The 20834-nt window shown below is 43.0% G+C and overlaps 1 protein-coding gene across 3 annotated transcripts; it reads right to left on the bottom strand.

Annotated features, from left to right (window-relative positions):
• Nucleotides 1–1217: 1217 nt before the first annotated feature.
• skap2 (src kinase associated phosphoprotein 2) lies at nt 1218–20823 on the bottom strand. Of its 3 annotated transcripts, none has more exons than XM_082974897.1 (13): nt 20468–20823; nt 19821–19926; nt 19641–19666; nt 18540–18641; nt 16559–16639; nt 16284–16367; nt 12815–12939; nt 11922–11985; nt 11659–11766; nt 8800–8898; nt 6028–6140; nt 1660–1766; nt 1218–1569 (listed from the first exon to the last, which is right to left on the bottom strand). In XM_082974897.1, the coding sequence occupies exons 1-12, from the start codon at nt 20505–20507 to the stop codon at nt 1674–1676; spliced, it is 1041 nt and encodes a 346-aa protein (XP_082831023.1). In that variant the 5' UTR covers nt 20508–20823; the 3' UTR covers nt 1218–1569; nt 1660–1673.
• Between the last annotated feature and the right edge of the window lie 11 nt (nt 20824–20834).

Below are 20834 nucleotides of genomic sequence, written 5' to 3'. Positions count from 1 at the left end.
TCTGCAGGGCCCCAGTCTCTCAGGTATTATAAAACCAACACAGAACTTCCATGGCCGCTTTGTCTATCTCTTCCTCCCATGTTGTTTCTCTCCTCCTAACTTTATACAGTACAGGTTTACTCAGATCTCTCATCTTTTTAATCAAGCCTTCTCACTTCAACAAGCACAGACCTTTCTACGTCCCAAATGGCAGCCTATTCCCCATATAGTGCACTGTTTTTGACCAGAGCCTTATGGGTAGTGCACTATGTAGAGTAGGGGAATAGGGTGTTATTTGAGACAGATTTTTAATGAAGTCTATTCACTTCAACAGGCACAGACATTCCCCCGTATCAGCCGCAGCGTAGCGGGGCTGTTCCTTAATGATATGGTCCAGTAGCCTAAAGCAGGCCAACTTGGCTCATCAGGAAATTCATTATCCCACTTCTTACACATCTTGAGAAAATACAGACGATTTACCAGTGTGTGAAAAGGCTAAGAGTGGGTTTACACAGGCAGTCCAATTCAGATTGTTTTGGCCAATTATTCACAAAATATCTGATCCTGTTGGTAAAAAAATACAAATGATTGTCAAAAGATCAGAATTTGTCTGCCTGTATAAACGCAGCCTAAATGAATCAGGGGAATCCTAGGACTGGTTTCTCAGAGTAAACCTAATCAAAGACGGAAACGCTATTCCATGGAACATGCTTTTAGTCCAGGGTTGTTCTTAGTTTGAGTCTGGGAAACCAGACAGTTTGTTTCTCTAAATCAATTAAATGAATGTAATGAGGTAGAATACTGTTTATCTTACAGGCAAGCTCACTTTTATAACTATATACACACAAATAACAATACAATCCACATCAAATGCATGCCAGAGTGTAGTCCATAGAGATGATATTACAGTGAGTTGTAATTCATGGTAGTCTATGTGAAGGAACACAGGTTCTGACATCATCAGTGGGGAAAAGCTTAACCAGTTGAGCTGTTAGAATTACTGCAGACAGGGACTCTGATGCCACCTGGTGGTTGGTTTTTCATACTGCACAGCAGAATACACAGGGTAGAAGTGCCCCCCCCAAGCACTGACCTTGGAACAGCTTGCTATCACCCAATCCTGAGCAGGTCATAAGGGGGTAAATGGGAAACTGACCTGAGAGAAGTGTCTAGTAGAGGCAATGTGATCCAACTGTGCATGGAATGGCATGCGAACAAAACAAACGAACAACCAGGAGCAGTATCAAGTATTTATGAAATATGCCTGACCACTAATATACACATGTATTTCTCAGCCAAAGACTCCATAAGCGATTCATTCTAGACAGATCACAATACAAAGACTCCATAAGCAATTCATTCTAGACAGTTCACAATACAAAGACTCCATAAGCGATTCATTCTAGACAGTTCACAATATAAAGACTCTGTATCAAAATGGAAAATGCAGCGATAATAAATGATAAACAAAAGCAGTTCATATTTTTCATTTTGCTACAGACAGTTGGCTTTGCTGCTGAGCTCAGCGTCCCCTTCAGATACGGTCCGTTTCCATGCATCTCACATGGAAGATGATTGAATTTAGATGCCCTGAAACAGAACACAAAAACACTACACATTAGTGTTGCTGGAATAGCCCAACAATTACTTCCCCCATGACTGAGTTGCATGATAAAATACCTACTCAGGCGGGTTTAAATGGCGTACAACTCCATGAGGTACTCTTTAGGAACGATGCCAACAGAGCCCTTCATCTCCCCAATCCACCAACCATAGTTCTGGTACTCCTGGTAGAGGAGAGAACAGAGACAACAGAGTAAACAGAGAGAGAAAGACAACAGAGAGAATAAAGAGTAAACCGAGAGCGAGAGGAGAGAAAACAGAGAGAGAGAAAACAGAGAGAGAAAACAGAGCAAAGTAGAGAGAACAGAGAGCATATTGTATCATTGAATACACTTCATTTGTTGTAAAAAAAAATGAAAACAGAGGAGATGCATCTTGAGTTAATACACGTTCTTAAGTCTCAGGCACGGTTACACACCACGCTGGAGAACCATCACCAGTCCACACAGATATGAGCCCAGTTAGGCAGCAGAGCAGCGTGTGGCTGATGCCCCATACAGCAGCAGCCTCTCTCCCACCCACTCTCTTCTTTTTTCTCAGTTCCTAGGAGCCTGACCTCACATGAAAGTCTTCCCTGGGGCTGACAGACACTGGGGCTGGAGGGCTGAGAGTTCAAAGACTATCACTCCCATGTAGGGCCCAGAGTTTCTCCTGGTCAGGGTGACACTCCTGGCCTGCTCACATAATACAGAGACTAGTGGATGTTGGTAACGTGTCCATGTTGAGGACTTCAGGTCAGGCATGATGAAGGGCAGTCTGATGATAGAGGTGTATATGCTGCCACGTTAGTGCTGGTCCACGGCAATACTTGCCACATGTAACACCCGTGACCAGAGCTATACCAGTCATATGTAACACCCGTGACCAGAGCTATACCAGTCATATGTAACACCCTGGACCAGAGATATACCAGCCATATGTAACGCCATGGACCAGAGCTATACCAGTCATATGTAACACCCGTGACCAGAGCTATACCAGTCATATGTAACACCCTGGACCAGAGCTATACCAGCCATACGTAACACCCTGGACCAGAGCTATACCAGCCATATGTAACACCCTGGACCAGAGCTATACCAGCCATATGTAACACCCTGGACCAGAGCTATACCTGCCATATGTAACGCCGTGGACCAGAGCTATACCAGCCATATGTAACGCTGTGGACCAGAGCTATACTAGCCATATGTAACACCCTGGACCAGAGCTATGTCAGACATATGTAACGCCATGGACCAGAGATATACCAGCCATATGTGACGCCATGGACCAGAGCCATATCAGTCATATGTGACACCCTGGACCAGAGCTATACCAGCCATATGTAACACCGTGGACCAGTGTTTATGCCATTATGTGAATGTCACAATCGTCTTATTAATGTGTGACATGGAATTGACATTTGGTCCCAAGCCCCTGGGGGTGATACAGGGTTCTGTGTGTGTTGTAGAGGTCAGCCACACCTCAGTGTGGTGTGGACCAGGACCAGGACCAGCCCAGTGTTGTCTGCTGCTAGGTAAGTCATGGCTGCCTGAGTGAGTGTTGGGGGCTGGAAGCTGGGCCTCAGTCACTAATACACTGGAGGTATATGGGACTTATGAGGAAGGAGGGAGCACAGACCCCACACTGTGACAACATATGAGCACAAACACAAGTACACACACACACACACACACGTTTTGTGTGCAGCAGGTTACTTTAGGTTAGTTAGCCTGACAACACCCTCTAACAGTCTGGGGGGTCTGGTAGCTGTATTAGGGGTGGGGGCCCACTGTTCACTCAGGCTATTCCTGGTCTCTGGATAGTGGGAGGGTGTGTGTGTGCAGCCCTTCCTCCTCCTCCTGATGCAGCTGGTCTGTGTGAGCGTCCAGACAGGTTTTATGGTCATTCCCTCCCAGCAGACCACAACCCCCAACACCAAGGTTCCAGGTCAGCTAAAGGCTCTTTCAGTCTGCACACTGAGCCAATGAAAGGACAACTTGATTCCTGCTTCTCTTCAATACAGGGAAAGAAGCAGGATGTGGGCTGTTGTGTTTACATGTTTGTCTACTATGCACATTGGCATTGCACAGCATCTCTGATCATTCACCCTTTCAGGTAGAATTAAAAACATTGGACATAGAATGATAACAGATGAATAAAAAATAAAAATCATTAAACAGTAATAAACTGAGCTGCTCTTCCTCCCGGGGAAGGACTGCCCGTTCCATGATCTCGCCATCACGGTTGACAACTCCCTTGTGTCCTCCTCCTAGAGTGCTAAGAGCCTTGGCGTGGCCCTGGACAACACCCTGTCGTTCTCCACTAACATCAAGGCGGTGACCCGATCCTGTAGGTTCATGCTCTACAACATTCGCAGAGTACGACCCTGCCTCACACAGGAAGCGGCGCAGGTCCTAATCCAGGCACTTGTCATCTCCCGTCTGGATTATTGCAACTCGCTGTTGGCTGGGCTCCCTGCCTGTGCCATTAAACCCCTACAACTCATCCAGAACGCCGCAGCCCGTCTGGTGTTCAACCTTCCCAAGTTCTCTCACGTCACCCCGCTCCTCCGCTCTCTCCACTGGCTTCCAGTTGAAGCTCGCATCCGCTACAAGACCATGGTGCTTGCCTACGGAGCTGTGAGGGGAACGGCACCTCCGTACCTTCAGGCTCTGATCAGGCCCTACACCCAAACAAGGGCACTCCGTTCATCCACCTCTGGCCTGCTCGCCTCCCTACCTCTGAGGAAGCACAGTTCCCGCTCAGCCCAGTCAAAACTGTTCGCTGCTCTGGCACCCCAATGGTGGAACAAGCTCCCTCACGACGCCAGGACAGCGGAGTCAATCACCACCTTCCGGAGACACCTGAAACCCCACCTCTTCAAGGAATACCTGGGATAGGATAAAGTAATCCTTCTAACCCCCCCCTTAAAAGATTTAGATGCACTATTGTAAAGTGGTTGTTCCACTGGATATTATAAGGTGAATGCACCAATTTGTAAGTCGCTCTGGATAAGAGCGTCTGCTAAATGACTTAAATGTAAATGTAAAGAAAGGCGGTCAGTCATTTTCAGAAACTGAAGCTGACAGTTCTTATTTCAACCACTAGATGGCAGGCTTGATCATGAATAACAGCACTCTTGTTGAGTCTCAGTAGAAAATCTGTATATTTCTTCCAGCCCTTCAGACTGAACACGAGGAGCTTCCCCATTGACCACTACATTGTATTCTCCACACAAGAGACTGATGTGAAACACTGCAGAGTTCAATTATTTTGGCCAGTGACGCTCCGCAAATACATCCGTCATTAAATCACTAAGAAAGTCAATGGGTGATGGAGGTATAGACGATGTACAGTGGGTTACACAGCCTTCAATTACAACATATTGGAGAGATTATTTAAATGGCTGATTACACATCAACAATGTAACAATGTTTAATCCATTCATGGATTCATATTTTAGGCCAGTCCACACAGTCGATCTTTAATTCCCCACACCTGGTACACCAACACCCCTCCTACATCTCACCAGCTGACAAGCCTGGGAAACTGGGCTCTCACCACACGACCTCGCCTGGTCTGAATGGAGTGGAGGACGTTTCCTGAGAACACACATCCCCATTAAGGCCATGCCTGGCTAGGTGAGAGGGACACCTAGCCAAGAACACTAAAAACCTTTCCATTGTGACACAACTAATCCCCATCACACAGAGGCCAGAGAGAGAGAGGCTGCATCTTTTAAGGCACCTTATTCCCTACGTAGTACACTGCTTGTCACCAAGCCCTATAGGTCAGTAGTGTCCTATGGGTCCTGGTCAAAAGTAGTGCACTATGTAGGGAATAAGGTGCCATTTGGGACACATGCAGAGAGAGGGCTCAGATCCAGGCCATCCTCAGCCTGCCTTTCACCAGTTCAGGCTTCGGGCCAGCCGCTGCCAGTAAGGATATGAAATGTCTACTCCTCAGAGGGCCCAGGAATATCTGACCACTTTAGGTGGTCTGTCTGGTGCAGCCATTCATAGAGACCTGTAGAAATAGCAGAGAATCTAGTAACACTTGGCATAAGAGGGCATACCAGCTGTCTTGTAAGGAGAAGATAACTAGGTAATATAAATGTTTTAACTCTCATGTTAATGCTTATCACCTGCTTAGGATTGTTTGATCACTATTTCCTATGTCAGGGAACAGGTCAAGCCATTGTGGAAAATATTCATTATTAAATACGTGCATCATGTGAGTCTCCTCTGTATATAGCTCTTCACAACGAGCAGGACCCGCGCCGGGCAGGACCCGCGCCGGGCAGGACCCGCGCCGGGCAGGACCCGCGCCGGGCAGCCTTAAGCCTGTGAAAAGGAGATCATCCTAAACCTCTAGGGACTACTGATGGTCCCTGTCTGGAGGTGAGAGTGAGGAGGGTTGGTTCCTCCAGCCCAGACCTACCTTACTGAGGATGTAGATGGAGTCTCCCCGTTTGAAGGACAGTTCATCTGGTTGATCTCCTGTACAGTCCCATATCCCCTGATAGTAGTTCTGGTAGTCTGTGGTCTTATTCACTAGATAGACAGAGAGAGATTATAGGAGAGAGATGGCTCACTCAAAATGTTCCCCAGTCTCTACAGTACATGGGTGGTTATTGTGATGTCATGGTGTGTAACCTCTATGGGCTAGGTGGGACGCAAGCGTCCCACCCGTGGTGCACTCCATCAACAGCAGGTGCATTTCAAGAGCGGCAAATTTGAATCCAAATAAATGTCAAAATTCAAATTTTTCAAACATACAACTATTTTACACCCTTTGAAAGATAAACATCTCCTTAATCTAACCACGTTTTACGATTTCAAAAAGGTTTTACGGCGAAAGCATAAATTTAGAGTATGTTAGGACAGTACATTTACAAGAGTTGTGTGTAATGTTATACCAATTCAAAGACAGGCGTCACCAAACCATAAAATCAGCTAAAATTATGCACTAACCTTTTACAATCTCCAACAGATGACACTCCTAGGACATTGTGTTAGACAATGCATGCATTTTTAGTTCTATCAAGTTCATATTTATATCCAAAAACAGCGTTTTACTGTGGCGTTGATGTTCAGGAAATCGTTTCCCTCCAATAACCGGCATTCAAGTCAGCACCACAAATTAAATAATTAAAATTAGAAAACATTGGTAAAATATTATATTGTCATTTAAAGAATTATAGATTTACATCTCTTGAACGCAATCAACTTGCCAGATTTAAAAATAACCTTACTGGGAAAATCACACTTTGCAATAATCTGAGCACTGCGCCCAGAAAAATACGCGTTGCGATACAGACTAGCCGCCATGTTGGGGAGATCTAAAATCGAAAATACTATGTAAATAATCCATTACCTTTGATTCTCTTCATCAGATGTCACTTCCAGGTATCACAGGTCCATAACGAATGTAGTTTTGTTCAAAAAAGCTCATCATTTATGTCCAAAAATCTCCGTCTTGTTAGCACATGATCTAAGCCCGCCGGACTTCACTTCATGAACGAGGGGAAAAAATATATTTACGTTCGTTCAAACATGTCAAACGTTGTATAGCATAAATCATTAGGGCCTTTTTTAACCAGAACATGAATAATATTCAAGGTGGACGAATGCATTCTCTTTTATAACGTATTGGAACGAGGGTACCCAACATGAACTCGCGCGCCAGGTGTCTAATGGGCCATCATCGTTCCATGGCTCTTGTTCGGTCAGATCTCCCTCCAGAAGACTCAAAACACTTTGTAAAGGCTGGTGACATCTAGTGGAAGCAATAGGAAGTGCCAAAATATTCCTCAGCCCCTGTGTTTTTCAATGGCATAGGCTTAAAGGTAATACAACACATCAGGTATCCACTTCCTGTCAGAAAATGTCTCAGGGTTTTGCCTGCCAAATGAGTTCTGTTATACTCACAGACACCATTCAAACAGTTTTAGAAACTTTAGGGTGTTTTCTATCCATATATAATAAGTATATGCATATTCTAGTTACTGGGTAGGATTAGTAACCAGATTAAATCGGGTACATTTTTTTATCCAGCCGTGCAAATACTGCCCCCTAGCCCTAACAGAGGTGGTAGAGAGCCAACAAGAGGTCTTCCTCTGACAGAACAATAGACTAGTCATCTCTCCCTCCCTGTCGCCCTCTCTGAGGTGGTAGAGAGCTAACAAGAGGTCTTCCTCTGACAGAACAATAGACTAGTCATCTCTCCCTCCCTGTCGCCCTCTCTGAGGTGGTAGAGAGCTAACAAGAGGTCTTCCTCTGACAGAACAATAGACTAGTCATCTCTCCCTCCCTGTCGCCCTCTCCTCCTTTATGTTCTGTGCCCAGATATCTGACTGATTACTTTCCCCATGTTAGAGATGTACACAATCCCAGCACCAGATCAGGTGTTGCTGATGTGTGCTTATACAGGTTCAGGAGTAATGCTGGGAAAGGTACTGTGTTGTGTACTGGAGCCTCAGAGTGGAATGTGTTGCCTCTGCCCATAAAAACCAGGTCCTCTCTGGGCAGCTTTAAAAATGACATTTGACAGCCCATTTGACTGTACCTTACGATACAACTGCAATGATAGATATTGTTCTTCTGTGTTTTATTATCTTCCTGTCATACGGTGTTCAACCTGTTGGATGTTGCCCATCTGATCTCAAGAGGACCACAGTGGAAATAAGTCCCAGACTCTGTGTTTTCCTCCATGATTTTACTCATGTGCATGTATGGATTTTCAAGATTTATGTGGGCTTGTTTTATTTCTTTTTTATGATCTAATGAATAAACTAAACTTGCTCTGTTTTCTCCTATGAAATGTACAGGGGATTGAGCCTCTGTAGCTTGTATACATGGTAACAACAGTCAGAGTGGAACATTTCTTGTGTGAGTGGTCAAACGTAGCTTTCAGTTTGTTTGTACTGACGTCATGCAAAGGCATGTGGTTTTCTGAAATGCAGAACTAGTAGGATCTAACTGAAATGTGTTTATTTCAAGAACAGTGTGCAACGCCTCTGAGTTGCTCTTTCACAGGGACTTCCTCTCCATGTCATCATGACTTCCCTTTCACAGTGTATCTCAGAAGGCCTTCTCTCTAAACTGGCATCCTCTTCTTGATTCTACAGTGATCTGAACCACTCTGAAGTCTGTGTTTGGTGAGGTTAAAGGATGAGAGGCAGGGGGTGCAGGCAGGTCTCTCTCCACCTACCTGTAGCTGTAGTGGGTGGGGTGGGTTTGCTGTGTGGCGTGGGGGGTTCCACCTTGGGCTTTGGAGGTGTGGGCAAGGGAGGAGTGGACATGTCCTCCTCTGTTGGGAGAGATAAAAAGAGAGAGATAAATCCTAATGAATGACATCACATGAACATGGGGGACCTGATCCTAGATCAGCTCTTCTACTCTGAGACTATGTAAATGGCCCCAGGACAGAGAGAGGGTGAGATGTGGGTCTGAATAACATGAGGAATGTAAATGGCCCCAGGACAGAGAGAGGGTGAGATGTGGGTCTGAATAACATGAGGAATGTAAATGGCCCCAGGACAGAGAGAGGGTGAGATGTGGGTCTGAATAACATGAGGAATGTAAATGGCCCCAGGACAGAGAGAGGGTGAGATGTGGGTCTGAATAACATGAGGAATGTAAATGGCCCCAGGACAGAGAGAGGGTCAGATGTGGGTCTGAATAACATGAGGAATGTAAATGGCCCCAGGACAGAGAGAGGGTCAGATGTGGGTCTGAATAACATGAGGAATGTAAATGGCCCCAGGACAGAGAGAGGGTGAGATGTGGGTCTGAATAACATGAGGAATGTAAATGGCCCCAGGACAGAGAGAGGGTCAGATGTGGGTCTGAATAACATGAGGAATGTAAATGGCCCCAGGACAGAGAGAGGGTCAGATGTGGGTCTGAATAACATGAGGAATGTAAATGGCCCCAGGACAGAGAGAGGGTCAGATGTGGATCTGAATAACATGAGGAATGTAAATGGCCCCAGGACAGAGAGAGGGTCAGATGTGGATCTGAATAACATGAGGAATGTAAATGGCCCCAGGACAGAGAGAGGGTCAGATGTGGGTCTGAATAACATGAGGAATGTAAATGGCCCCAGGACAGAGAGAGGGTCAGATGAGGATCTGAATAACATGAGGAATATAAATGGCCCCAGGACAGAGAGAGGGTGAGATGAGGATCTGAATAACATGAGGAATGTAAATGGCCCCAGGACAGAGAGAGGGTCAGATGTGGATCTGAATAACATGAGGAATGTAAATGGCCCCAGGACAGAGAGAGGGTCAGAAGTGGATCTGAATAACATGAGGAATGCAAAGCCCCAGCTAGTCAGCCACACCTGTTGTTTAACACGCTTGTAACATACAAGTCACACAAGCTGCAAGAGCAAGGTTGTGTCCCAAATGACACCCTATTCCCTTTATAGTGCACTACTTTTGACAGGGTGTGTGTGTGTACATACACACAAAGTTTTAAGCGAAAATTGAAAAAAAGGGGCTAATGCTTAAGAGGTTTTAAGCAGCACAAGTTTTCAGCTGTGCTAACATAATTGCAAAAGGGTTTTCTAATGATCAATTAGCCTTTTAAAATGATAAACTTGGATTAGCTAACACAACGTGCCATTGGAACACAGTAAACTGTTACTATGGTGTTGTGAGAGGGATTTAGTCTGGCTGAGGACTGTTACTATGGTGTTGTGAGAGGGATTTAGTCTGGCTGAGGACTGTTACTATGGTGTTGTGAGAGGGATTTAGTCTGGCTGTGAACTGTTACTATGGTGTTGTGAGAGGGATTTAGTGTGGCTGTGAACTGTTACTATGGTGTTGTGAGAGGGATTTAGTGTGGCTGAGGACTGTTACTATGGTATTGTGAGAGGGATTTACCCTGGCTGTGAACTGTTACTATGGTGTTGTGAGAGGGATTTAGCCTGGCTGAGGACTGTTACTATGTTGTTGTGAGAGGGATTTAGCCTGGCTGAGGACTGTTACTATGGTGTTGTGAGAGGGATTTAGCCTGGCTGAGGACTGTTACTATGGTGTTGTGAGAGGGATTTACCCTGGCTGAGGAATGTTACTATGGTGTTGTGAGAGGGATTTACCCTGGCTGTGGACTGTTACTATGGTGTTGTGAGAGGGATTTACCCTGGCTGAGGACTGTTACTATGGTGTTGTGAGAGGGATTTACCCTGGCTGAGGACTGTTACTATGGTGTTGTGAGAGGGATTTACCCTGGCTGAGGACTGTTACTATGGTATTGTGAGAGGGATTTACCCTGGCTGAGGACTGTTACTATGGTGTTGTGAGAGGGATTTAGCCTGGCTGAGGACTGTTACTATGGTGTTGTGAGAGGGATTTACCCTGGCTGTGGACTGTTACTATGGTGTTGTGAGAGGGATTTACCCTGGCTGAGGACTGTTACTATGGTGTTGTGAGAAGGATTTACCCTGGCTGAGGACAGTTACTATGGTATTGTGAGAGGGATTTACCCTGGCTGAGGACTGTTACTATGGTGTTGTGAGAAGGATTTACCCTGGCTGAGGACAGTTACTATGGTATTGTGAGAGGGATTTACCCTGGCTGAGGACTGTTACTATGGTGTTGTGAGAAGGATTTACCCTGGCTGAGGACAGTTACTATGGTATTGTGAGAGGGATTTACCCTGGCTGAGGACTGTTACTATGGTGTTGTGAGAAGGATTTACCCTGGCTGAGGACAGAGGGAGCAGAGAGAGGAGAAATGTACAGTCAACATCACACCACCCTGCCTGGCTGAGTCCCAAATGGCCTGCTATTCCCTTTATGAGGCACTACTTTTTCATCAGGGTCCATTGGGCTCTGGTCAAGAGTAGTGCACTAGAAAGGGAAAAGGGTACTATTTGGGCCTCCTTACCTATCTATCCCCATAATAAGGATAGTAGTAATAATATTACAGAGCCAGAGCATAGAGGATGTGTGTCAAACAGGAAGCATCCAATCAAACAGTCCTCTAGTTGAACAGGATTCTTGGTTACATTCTCTGACAGAGTACACAGTGTGTGTGTCTGTGTGTGAGAAATGGCAGACCTGGGAGTTCTTCGTAGATGTCATCGTCAATAGGCTCCGCCTCGACAGCGCCAATGTCATCGTACGTCTCTTGATCCTCCTCGTCCAACGGAATGACCCCTGACATGTCTGCAAACACACACAGCCACACACAGCCACACACACACAGCCTCAGATTAAATAAGGGAATTAGTCTATACTGGTTACTATAAAATATTCATAAAAGACTTGACATGAAAAGTACATGGGATAAAATATGAGGTCTAATGGCGAGTATTACAAACCTCTCAACACAAAATCTATCTGCTCCACCCATTCCTCTGCCTCTTTCTGAGATGACGCACAGAACTGAGAGAGCGGGGGAGAGAGAGAGGAAATCGACAGTCAGTAGTTGCACCTAAATGAATTAACATAAACAAATAGCACTGTATTTATGCATTAGCTAAACTTTCCTCAAGGAAGGAAAAAAACTAGCTAAGAAAACTGAATATGTATGTGAGAAATACTTTAACAAAACTCTAAATGTGTGTGTTTTGCATCATCATTATGATGTGGTCAGTGGCACTTTGCTTCTTGAAAGTTCAATCTTTTGAAAAATTGACTGCTGACATGCAAAACATTTTGGGACTGTATCAAGAGTGGACTAATAAAAAATAAAATAAAATATATATAGTTTGAGTGGATTTTCCCTTTAAGGCGTAAATCATAGTTCACAGACACCAGATAGTCCGGCGTCCCATTGGGACATAGCTACGAGGCTCTGAGACCACCATCTGCGGGGAACGCACAGTCCGAACACCTCCCCACAATCCCCAACCAACGAGACTCCTGTACGCCTCCTATGTTCATTTCAATGTGTTGACAGTTGGAGAAATTGCTTGAGCTGAGAATTCAAAAAGTATGAAAGCCAAAGGTCCAATATTCTAGAACACTGCTGTGTGGACGTGTACACGTTTTGGACTATGATAGAAGTTTAAAGGGACGGTATACCAGACAGATAAATCTTAGTCTTGGACTAAAAAGCTATTTCAATGAGATTCTATATATTCTCCAGGACTAGGGTGAATCTGTGTCCGGGAAACCGTCCTATAACGGTTGCAGAAATGTTACATGGACAGACTGCAATGATTAGCGTATGGTATGCCCCAAAGTGTCATCAAGAGACTAGCTCTCTCACCTGATATACTCGCTTGTCAGAGGAAGAAATTTCAAAGCAGCAATCTTTCTTGGAATCTTTTCGCAGGGTGTTATTCATCTTGACACTGTAGCCATCAATTGCAAACTCGCCCTTCTGCTGCTTGTCTGTCAGAGGAGAGAGAGAAACACAACTACTACAACAACTCATGATTACTAGAGTAATATCACTGTTTGGCTAGAAATTCTATATATTCAATTCAAATTAAAAACTATGAAAAGATCAAATATACATTCCCAAACACAAACTACAGTTGTCTGGGAAGTCATGAATGTTCAATACCTTTCTCACTGCCGTAGTAGTAGAACATCTGGTTGAATACCTTTCTCACTACCGTAGTAGTAGAATATCTGGTTGAATACCTTTCTCACTACTGTAGTAGAAGAATATCTGGTTGAATACCTTTCTCACTACCATAGTATTAGAATGTCTGGTTCAATACTTTTCTCACTACCGTAGTAGTAGAATATCTGGTTGAATACCTTTCTCACTACCGTAGTAGTAGAATATCTGGTTGAATACCTTTCTCACTACTGTAGAAGAAGAATATCTGGTTGAATACCTTTCTCACTACTGTAGTAGTAGTAGTAGTAGTATGTGTGGTTGAATACCTTTCTCACTACTGTAGTAGTAGTATGTGTGGTTGAATACCTTTCTCACTACTGTAGTAGTAGAATGTCTGGTTGAATACCTTTCTCACTACCGTAGTAGTAGTATGTGTGGTTGAATACCTTTCTCACTACTGTAGTAGTAGTAGTAGTATGTGTGGTTGAATACCTTTCTCGCTGCCATAGTAGTAGAATGTCAGGTTGAATACCTTTCTCACTACCGTAGTAGTAGTATGTGTGGTTGAATACCTTTCTCACTACCGTAGTAGAAGAATGTCTGGTTGAATACCTTTCTCACTGCCATACTAGTAGAATATCTGGTTGAATACCTTTCTCACTACTGTAGTAGTAGTAGTAGTAGTATGTGTGGTTGAATACCTTTCTCACTACCGTAGTAGTAGAATATCTGGTTGAATACCTTTCTCACTACTGTAGTAGAAGAATATCTGGTTGAATACCTTTCTCACTACCATAGTATTAGAATGTCTGGTTCAATACTTTTCTCACTACCGTAGTAGTAGAATATCTGGTTGAATACCTTTCTCACTACCGTAGTAGTAGAATATCTGGTTGAATACCTTTCTCACTACTGTAGAAGAAGAATATCTGGTTGAATACCTTTCTCACTACTGTAGTAGTAGTAGTAGTAGTAGTAGTATGTGTGGTTGAATACCTTTCTCACTACTGTAGTAGTAGTATGTGTGGTTGAATACCTTTCTCACTACTGTAGTAGTAGAATGTCTGGTTGAATACCTTTCTCACTACCGTAGTAGTAGTATGTGTGGTTGAATACCTTTCTCACTACTGTAGTAGTAGTAGTAGTATGTGTGGTTGAATACCTTTCTCGCTGCCATAGTAGTAGAATGTCAGGTTGAATACCTTTCTCACTACCGTAGTAGTAGTATGTGTGGTTGAATACCTTTCTCACTACCGTAGTAGAAGAATGTCTGGTTGAATACCTTTCTCACTGCCATAGTAGTAGAATATCTGGTTGAATACCTTTCTCACTACTGTAGTAGTAGTAGTAGTAGTATGTGTGGTTGAATACCTTTCTCACTACCGTAGTAGTAGAATATCTGGTTGAATACCTTTCTCACTACTGTAGTAGAAGAATATCTGGTTGAATACCTTTCTCACTACCATAGTATTAGAATGTCTGGTTCAATACTTTTCTCACTACCGTAGTAGTAGAATATCTGGTTGAATACCTTTCTCACTACCGTAGTAGTAGAATATCTGGTTGAATACCTTTCTCACTACTGTAGAAGAAGAATATCTGGTTGAATACCTTTCTCACTACTGTAGTAGTAGTAGTAGTAGTAGTATGTGTGGTTGAATACCTTTCTCACTACTGTAGTAGTAGTATGTGTGGTTGAATACCTTTCTCACTACTGTAGTAGTAGAATGTCTGGTTGAATACCTTTCTCACTACCGTAGTAGTAGTATGTGTGGTTGAATACCTTTCTCACTACTGTAGTAGTAGTAGTAGTATGTGTGGTTGAATACCTTTCTCGCTGCCATAGTAGTAGAATGTCAGGTTGAATACCTTTCTCACTACCGTAGTAGTAGTATGTGTGGTTGAATACCTTTCTCACTACCGTAGTAGAAGAATGTCTGGTTGAATACCTTTCTCACTGCCATAGTAGTAGAATATCTGGTTGAATACCTTTCTCACTACTGTAGTAGTAGTAGTAGTAGTATGTGTGGTTGAATACCTTTCTCACTACTGTAGTAGTAGAATGTCTGGTTGAATACCTTTCTCACTACCGTAGTAGTAGTATGTGTGGTTGAATACCTTTCTCGCTGCCATAGTAGTAGAATGTCTGGTTGAATACCTTTCTCACTACTGTAGTAGTAGTAGTATGTGTGGTTGAATACCTTTCTCACTGCCGTAGTAGTAGAATATCTGGTTGAATACCTTTCTCACTACTGTAGTAGAAGAATGTCTGGTTGAATACCTTTCTCACTGCCGTAGTAGAAGAATGTCTGGTTGAATACCTTTCTCACTGCCATAGTAGTAGAATATCTGGTTGAATACCTTTCTCACTACTGTAGTAGTAGTAGTAGTAGTATGTGTGGTTGAATACCTTTCTCACTACTGTAGTAGTAGTATGTGCGGTTGAATACCTTTCTCACTACTGTAGTAGTAGTAGTATGTGTGGTTGAATACCTTTCTCACTACTGTAGTAGTAGAATGTCTGGTTGAATACCTTTCTCACTACTGTAGTAGTAGTAGTATGTGTGGTTGAATACCTTTCTCACTACTGTAGTAGTAGTATGTGTGGTTGAATACCTTTCTTGCTGCCATAGTAGTAGAATGTCTGGTTGAATACTTTTCTCACTACCGTAGTAGTAGTAGTATGTGTGGTTGAATACCTTTCTCACTGCCTAAGTAGTAGTAGTATTTGTGGTTGAATACCTTTCTCACTGCTGTAGTAGTATTTGAATACCTTTCTCACTGCTGTAGTAGTATTATGTCTGGTTGAATACCTTTCTCACTACCGTAGTATGTGTGGTTGAATACCTTTCTCACTACTGTAGTAGTAGTAGTATGTGTGGTTGAATACCTTTCTCGCTGCCGTAGTAGTAGTATGTGTGGTTGAATACCTTTCTCACTGCCTATGTAGTAGTATTTGTGGTTGAATACCTTTCTCACTGCTGTAGTAGCATTATGTCTGGTTGAGTACCTTTCTCACTGCCATAGTATTAGAATGTCTGGTTGAATACCTTTCTCACTACCGTAGTAGTAGTAGTAGTAGTAGTAGTAGTAGTAGTAGTATGTGTGGTTGAATACCTTTCTCACTACCGTAGTAGTAGTAGTAGTAGTATGTGTGGTTGAATACCTTTCTCACTGCCGTAGTAGTAAAATGTCTGGTTGCTCAAAGCGCACCATCTCTTCTGCCACTCTGTGCCAAAGAAGCTGTGATCTGTGGAAGACAATGGGAACATCAACATAGTCGTACAATCCACAATCTGGAGGCTCATAACAGTGTTGTTTCCCCAAAAGTCCCAGAGTATGTATAGTGTATGTTACTAAAGACACCAATGTCGTATATAAACAATACATACATATATATATATATATATAAATATATGCATGTCTATGGAAGAACCCCACCCTTCCTGCGTTTCTCCAGGTGTCCGGCCTTGAAGACAGACTGGAGGTCCTGAGCCGCCACGGCTAGAGACTGCTGAGCACCTATAGGCAGAGAGACAATGATGCAAGTTTATCAGCCTTCTAGCAACCTTCTGTACGTTCTCATCATTTACATCAATGACTATGGCTAACCTGATTGGACAACTGTTACTTTGGAAAAACCGGAAATAGTACAGTTTTGCTTTGTCTTTTCTTGCTCCCGAAAACCAAGACCTACTACACAGTCCCAGATTCTAATGAACCTCAGTGAAAATTCACCCTTACAATGTTCAAAAAGAGGGTAACACACATCTTTGCTTATTTGGTTTGTCATCAACTGGGTCGATATAGAAGTGAAGCATCTCTTAGTCCAGAAGGGAACAATATTTTGCAGCCAACTAGTGCAACTTCAATGCAAATGTTCAACTCTCTGTGTCAAAGTTGCTCCGAGTGAAAGAGGGGCCATAAAACTGGCAGCTGTTTAAAGGCCAATAAAACCCAGACCCCTTACCCTTTCACAAGGTTTATCTTGATACTCTATTAACCAAAACCAAATACACAAACACTGTGTAGGTTACTGTTATTGGAGAAAGACTACTGTATACATAGGCATGCATTTTCTTGTACTGTAGTAGAAATGTAAAGTGGTAACTCTAAACCTCTTGACTGCCACTCTGCGAGGTTCCAGGCTGTGAGTAATAAACTATGCTTTCTCTGTCATGAGGGGCCAACCCACAGCTGTGCCCTTCAAATGGCTTCCAAAGTCAGTTGCCAAGTTACAACTGGAATGTCAGCGGTCTCACAATCTCCTTCACTTCAGCTTCCTCTCTCGCTCACACACAGACTTGGTGAGAGAAAGAGATTAACACAAACACTACATGACCAAAAGTATGTGGACACGTGCTCGTCGAACAACTCATTCCAAAATCACAGGCATTAATATGGAGTTGGCCCCCCTTTGGCTGCTATACCAGCCTCCACTCTTCTGGAAAGGCTTTCCACTAGATGTTGGAACATTGCTGCAAGGACTTGAGGTCGGGCACTGATGTTGAACAATTAGGCCTGGCTCGCAGTCGGTGTTCCAATTCATCCCAAAGGTGTTCGATGAGCTTGAGGTCAGGGCTCTGTGCAAGCCAGCCAAGTTCTTCCACACAGATCTCGACAAACCATTTCTGTATGGACCTCGCTTTGTGCAGGGGGGCATTGTCATGCTGAAACAGGAAAGGGTCTTCCCCAAACTGTTGCTACAAAGTTGGAAAAGCACAGAAATGTCTAGAATGTCTCAACCAGCTTCATGAGGTAGTCACCTGGAATGCATTTCAACAAGTGCTCAGCATGTGTGTGAACTCCATCAAGTTTGTTGGGAAAGCATTCCAGGTGAAGCTGGTTAAGAGAATGCCATGAGTGTGCAAAGCTGTAATCAAGGCAAAGGGTGGCTACTTTGAAGAATCTCAAATATATTTAGATTTCTTTAACACTTTTTTGGTTACTACATGATTCAATAGGTGTTATTTCATAGTTTAGATGTCTTCACTATTATTCTATAATGTAGAAAATAGTAAAATAAAGAAAAACCCTTGAATGAGTAGCTGTGTCCAAACGTTTGACTGGTACAGTATGTATGTATGTAGATTGTATCAGAGTCTGGGTCCATTCCATTTCAATTCAATTCAGTCAATTCAGGACATAAACTGAAATTCTAGCTCATTCCAATGTTTTCTTACAGAGAACCATGAATTGGAATTTTAGTTATTTGAATCCAACTCTGGTCTACACCCTCGTGCTGACTCTGGTCTACACCCTCGTGCTGACCCTGGTCTACACCCTCGTGCTGACCCTGGTCTACACCCTCGTGCTGACCCTGGTCTACACCCTCGTGCTGACCCTGGTCTACACCCAAGTGTTGACCCTGGTCTACACCCAAGTGTTGACCCTGGTCTACACCCAAGTGTTTGTGACATACCTTCACAGGTCTCATCCTCCTTATCTGTGCGTTCTGAATGCAGTGACCATCCATCATTGTTGCTGTCCTCCACTTCATCCTCTTCTGAGTCCTCTGCATCTCCTGGTTCATAACGGTAGTTGTTGATGTATTACAGTAAGACCCATGCACATCCCAAATGGACACCTATTCTCTACAAAACACTGAAACTGGACAGTTGTATCATTCAAGTTCATTCATTCATTCAGGTCTTCATTCAAAGACTCAATCATGGACACTCTTACTGACAGTTGTGGCTGCTTTGTGTGATGTATTATTGTCTCTACCTTTTTGCCCTTTGTGCTTTTGTCTGTGCCCAATAATGTTTGTACCATGTTTTGTGCTACTACCATGTTGTGTTGCTACCATGCTGTATTGTCATGTGTTGCTGCCTTGCTATGTTGTCGTCTTAGGTCTATCCTTACGTAGTGTTGTCTCTCTTGTCGTGATGCATGTTTTGTACTATATTTATATGTTATTTATTTGTAATCCCAGCCCCATCCCCGCAGGAGGCCTTTTGGTAGGCCGTCATTGTAAATAAGAATTTGTTCTCAACTGACTTGCCTAGTTAAATAATGGTAAATAATAATATATAATGGTAAATAATAATAATACAATTAAAAAATAGAGCACTACATTTGACCAGGGCACATAGGGGGGTGGTATAATTTGTGGAACGTTCCAACAGGATTCTCTTCCAAAAACTTTGTAAATAACAAAGTTGCCAACAAACAACGCATATAAAGTTGTATAGAGGCAGAATAAGATACCTGGTAGGGAGTGGGCTATTTCATTAAGTTTTTCCCTCACCAGGTTTATTCCCGAAAAATGTCTGTCCTCACTCTGGTAGCCTATGGACAAACATTAAAAATAAGCTATGTGGTGAGTTGATGCCTATTCGGCAGCTAGTTAGCTAGGTGACTTGATCATGCTACTTTACATGCATTGTTTGTTGACAACCTTGTACTTTACAACGTTTTTGGAACGGATTCCTGTTGGAACGTTCCACAAAGTATACCCACCCGGAATAGGGTGCCTTTGTTTTTAACACATTAACATCAAGCACACTGAGTAAAAACATACGTTTCTCGTTGAACTCTTGAGGGTATCTGTAAGACATAAGAAGGAAGAAGGAAACGATAGATCACCATAACACAACTGAAAAACAGCTATAGACAGAGTTATATTATTGAACTAACGAGCTGTTGCAAAACCACAAAGTATTCATAATATATAAAAGGTTCTGCTGGAGTCTATACATACCCAGATTTGACCTCTTTGATCCGCTTTATGAAGGCTTCTCTTTTCTCCTTTGCCTTCTTACTCAAATTCTCTCCTTTCAGACCATCGAAGAGGAAATCTTCAAGATCTTAAATGGGGAAGAAATGTGTAGGCATCAAAGTTTGAGGTCATGTGATCAAAATAATCAACCAGAATGATGCAGCCCATTCTCAAATATTTAATAGAGTACTCAACTATACTCTAAATATTAAAAATAATTCCCGGTTTTTAGGATACATTTCTAACTTTTACACATGAAAAAAACGGTCCGTTTTTATCCAACCTTTACACATGAAAATAGTCCTTTTTTGTTTTGGTATAATTGCTTTGGAGCGATAACCAAACACTTCGGATGCAAACGTGTGTACAATAGGTTGCTTGCCTACTCATTTCAATACTGCCAACTAATACAGGAATCATATTAGTTACAACTCAAGGGTGCACCTGTTTGTTTGTGCCAATCGTCTCTACGGTGGGAAGACCTCTACCATCCATATTGCAGTGAAACAGACACGTACTTCCTCTTTTTCAAAACACTTAAAATGTTTTTGGAAAACTTTACGTTTGATAACGATAGGATAGAAATCCATTACACTAACAAGTCGATTAATAATATATATTATAAATACCTGAAATAAGCGTCGTTAACTCCTCCGGAATTGACCGCATAGCGTTACAAAGTAAAAAATCCAGCAAGGGTAGACTGAGAAACTCAGTTAATACGGAAGCTCTGGTGGGCTAAGAGATACGGAAGTTACAGTATAAATTCACTAATCAATACAATGACCACTGGCTACAGTGCAGTGACACTATTCAAATATAGCCACGGGCCGTGTCCTTCCTTTCTTGATCCACCTGCACCGCCATCGCGTTTAACCTGCCCACGCGGTACCTGCACCCAAATAGTACTTCATAGAATGCGTTTTTCACACTAAACAAAAATATAAACGCAGAGGGACACATCCGAGGTGAGGATTTACACATTTACTCCGGTGA

This window comes from Salmo salar, chromosome 05 (assembly GCF_965601325.2).
Source record: "Salmo salar chromosome 05, fSalSal1, whole genome shotgun sequence".
NCBI lineage: Eukaryota > Metazoa > Chordata > Actinopteri > Salmoniformes > Salmonidae > Salmo > Salmo salar.
The sequence above is the reverse complement of the archived record's forward strand: the minus strand, read 5'-3'. Positions and strand labels throughout refer to the sequence as shown.

Excerpts from the sequence above, each read along its gene's own strand:
- skap2 (XM_082974897.1), bottom strand. The coding sequence starts at position 20,507 with ATGCGGTCAATTCCGGAGGAGTTAACGACGCTTATTTCAG. Across the intron at positions 11,986-12,814 it reads CTGACAAGCGAGTATATCAG|TTCTGTGCGTCATCTCAGAA; the intron begins GTGAGAGAGCTA and ends CCGCTCTCTCAG. Across the intron at positions 11,767-11,921 it reads GATAGATTTTGTGTTGAGAG|ACATGTCAGGGGTCATTCCG; the intron begins GTTTGTAATACT and ends GTGTGTTTGCAG.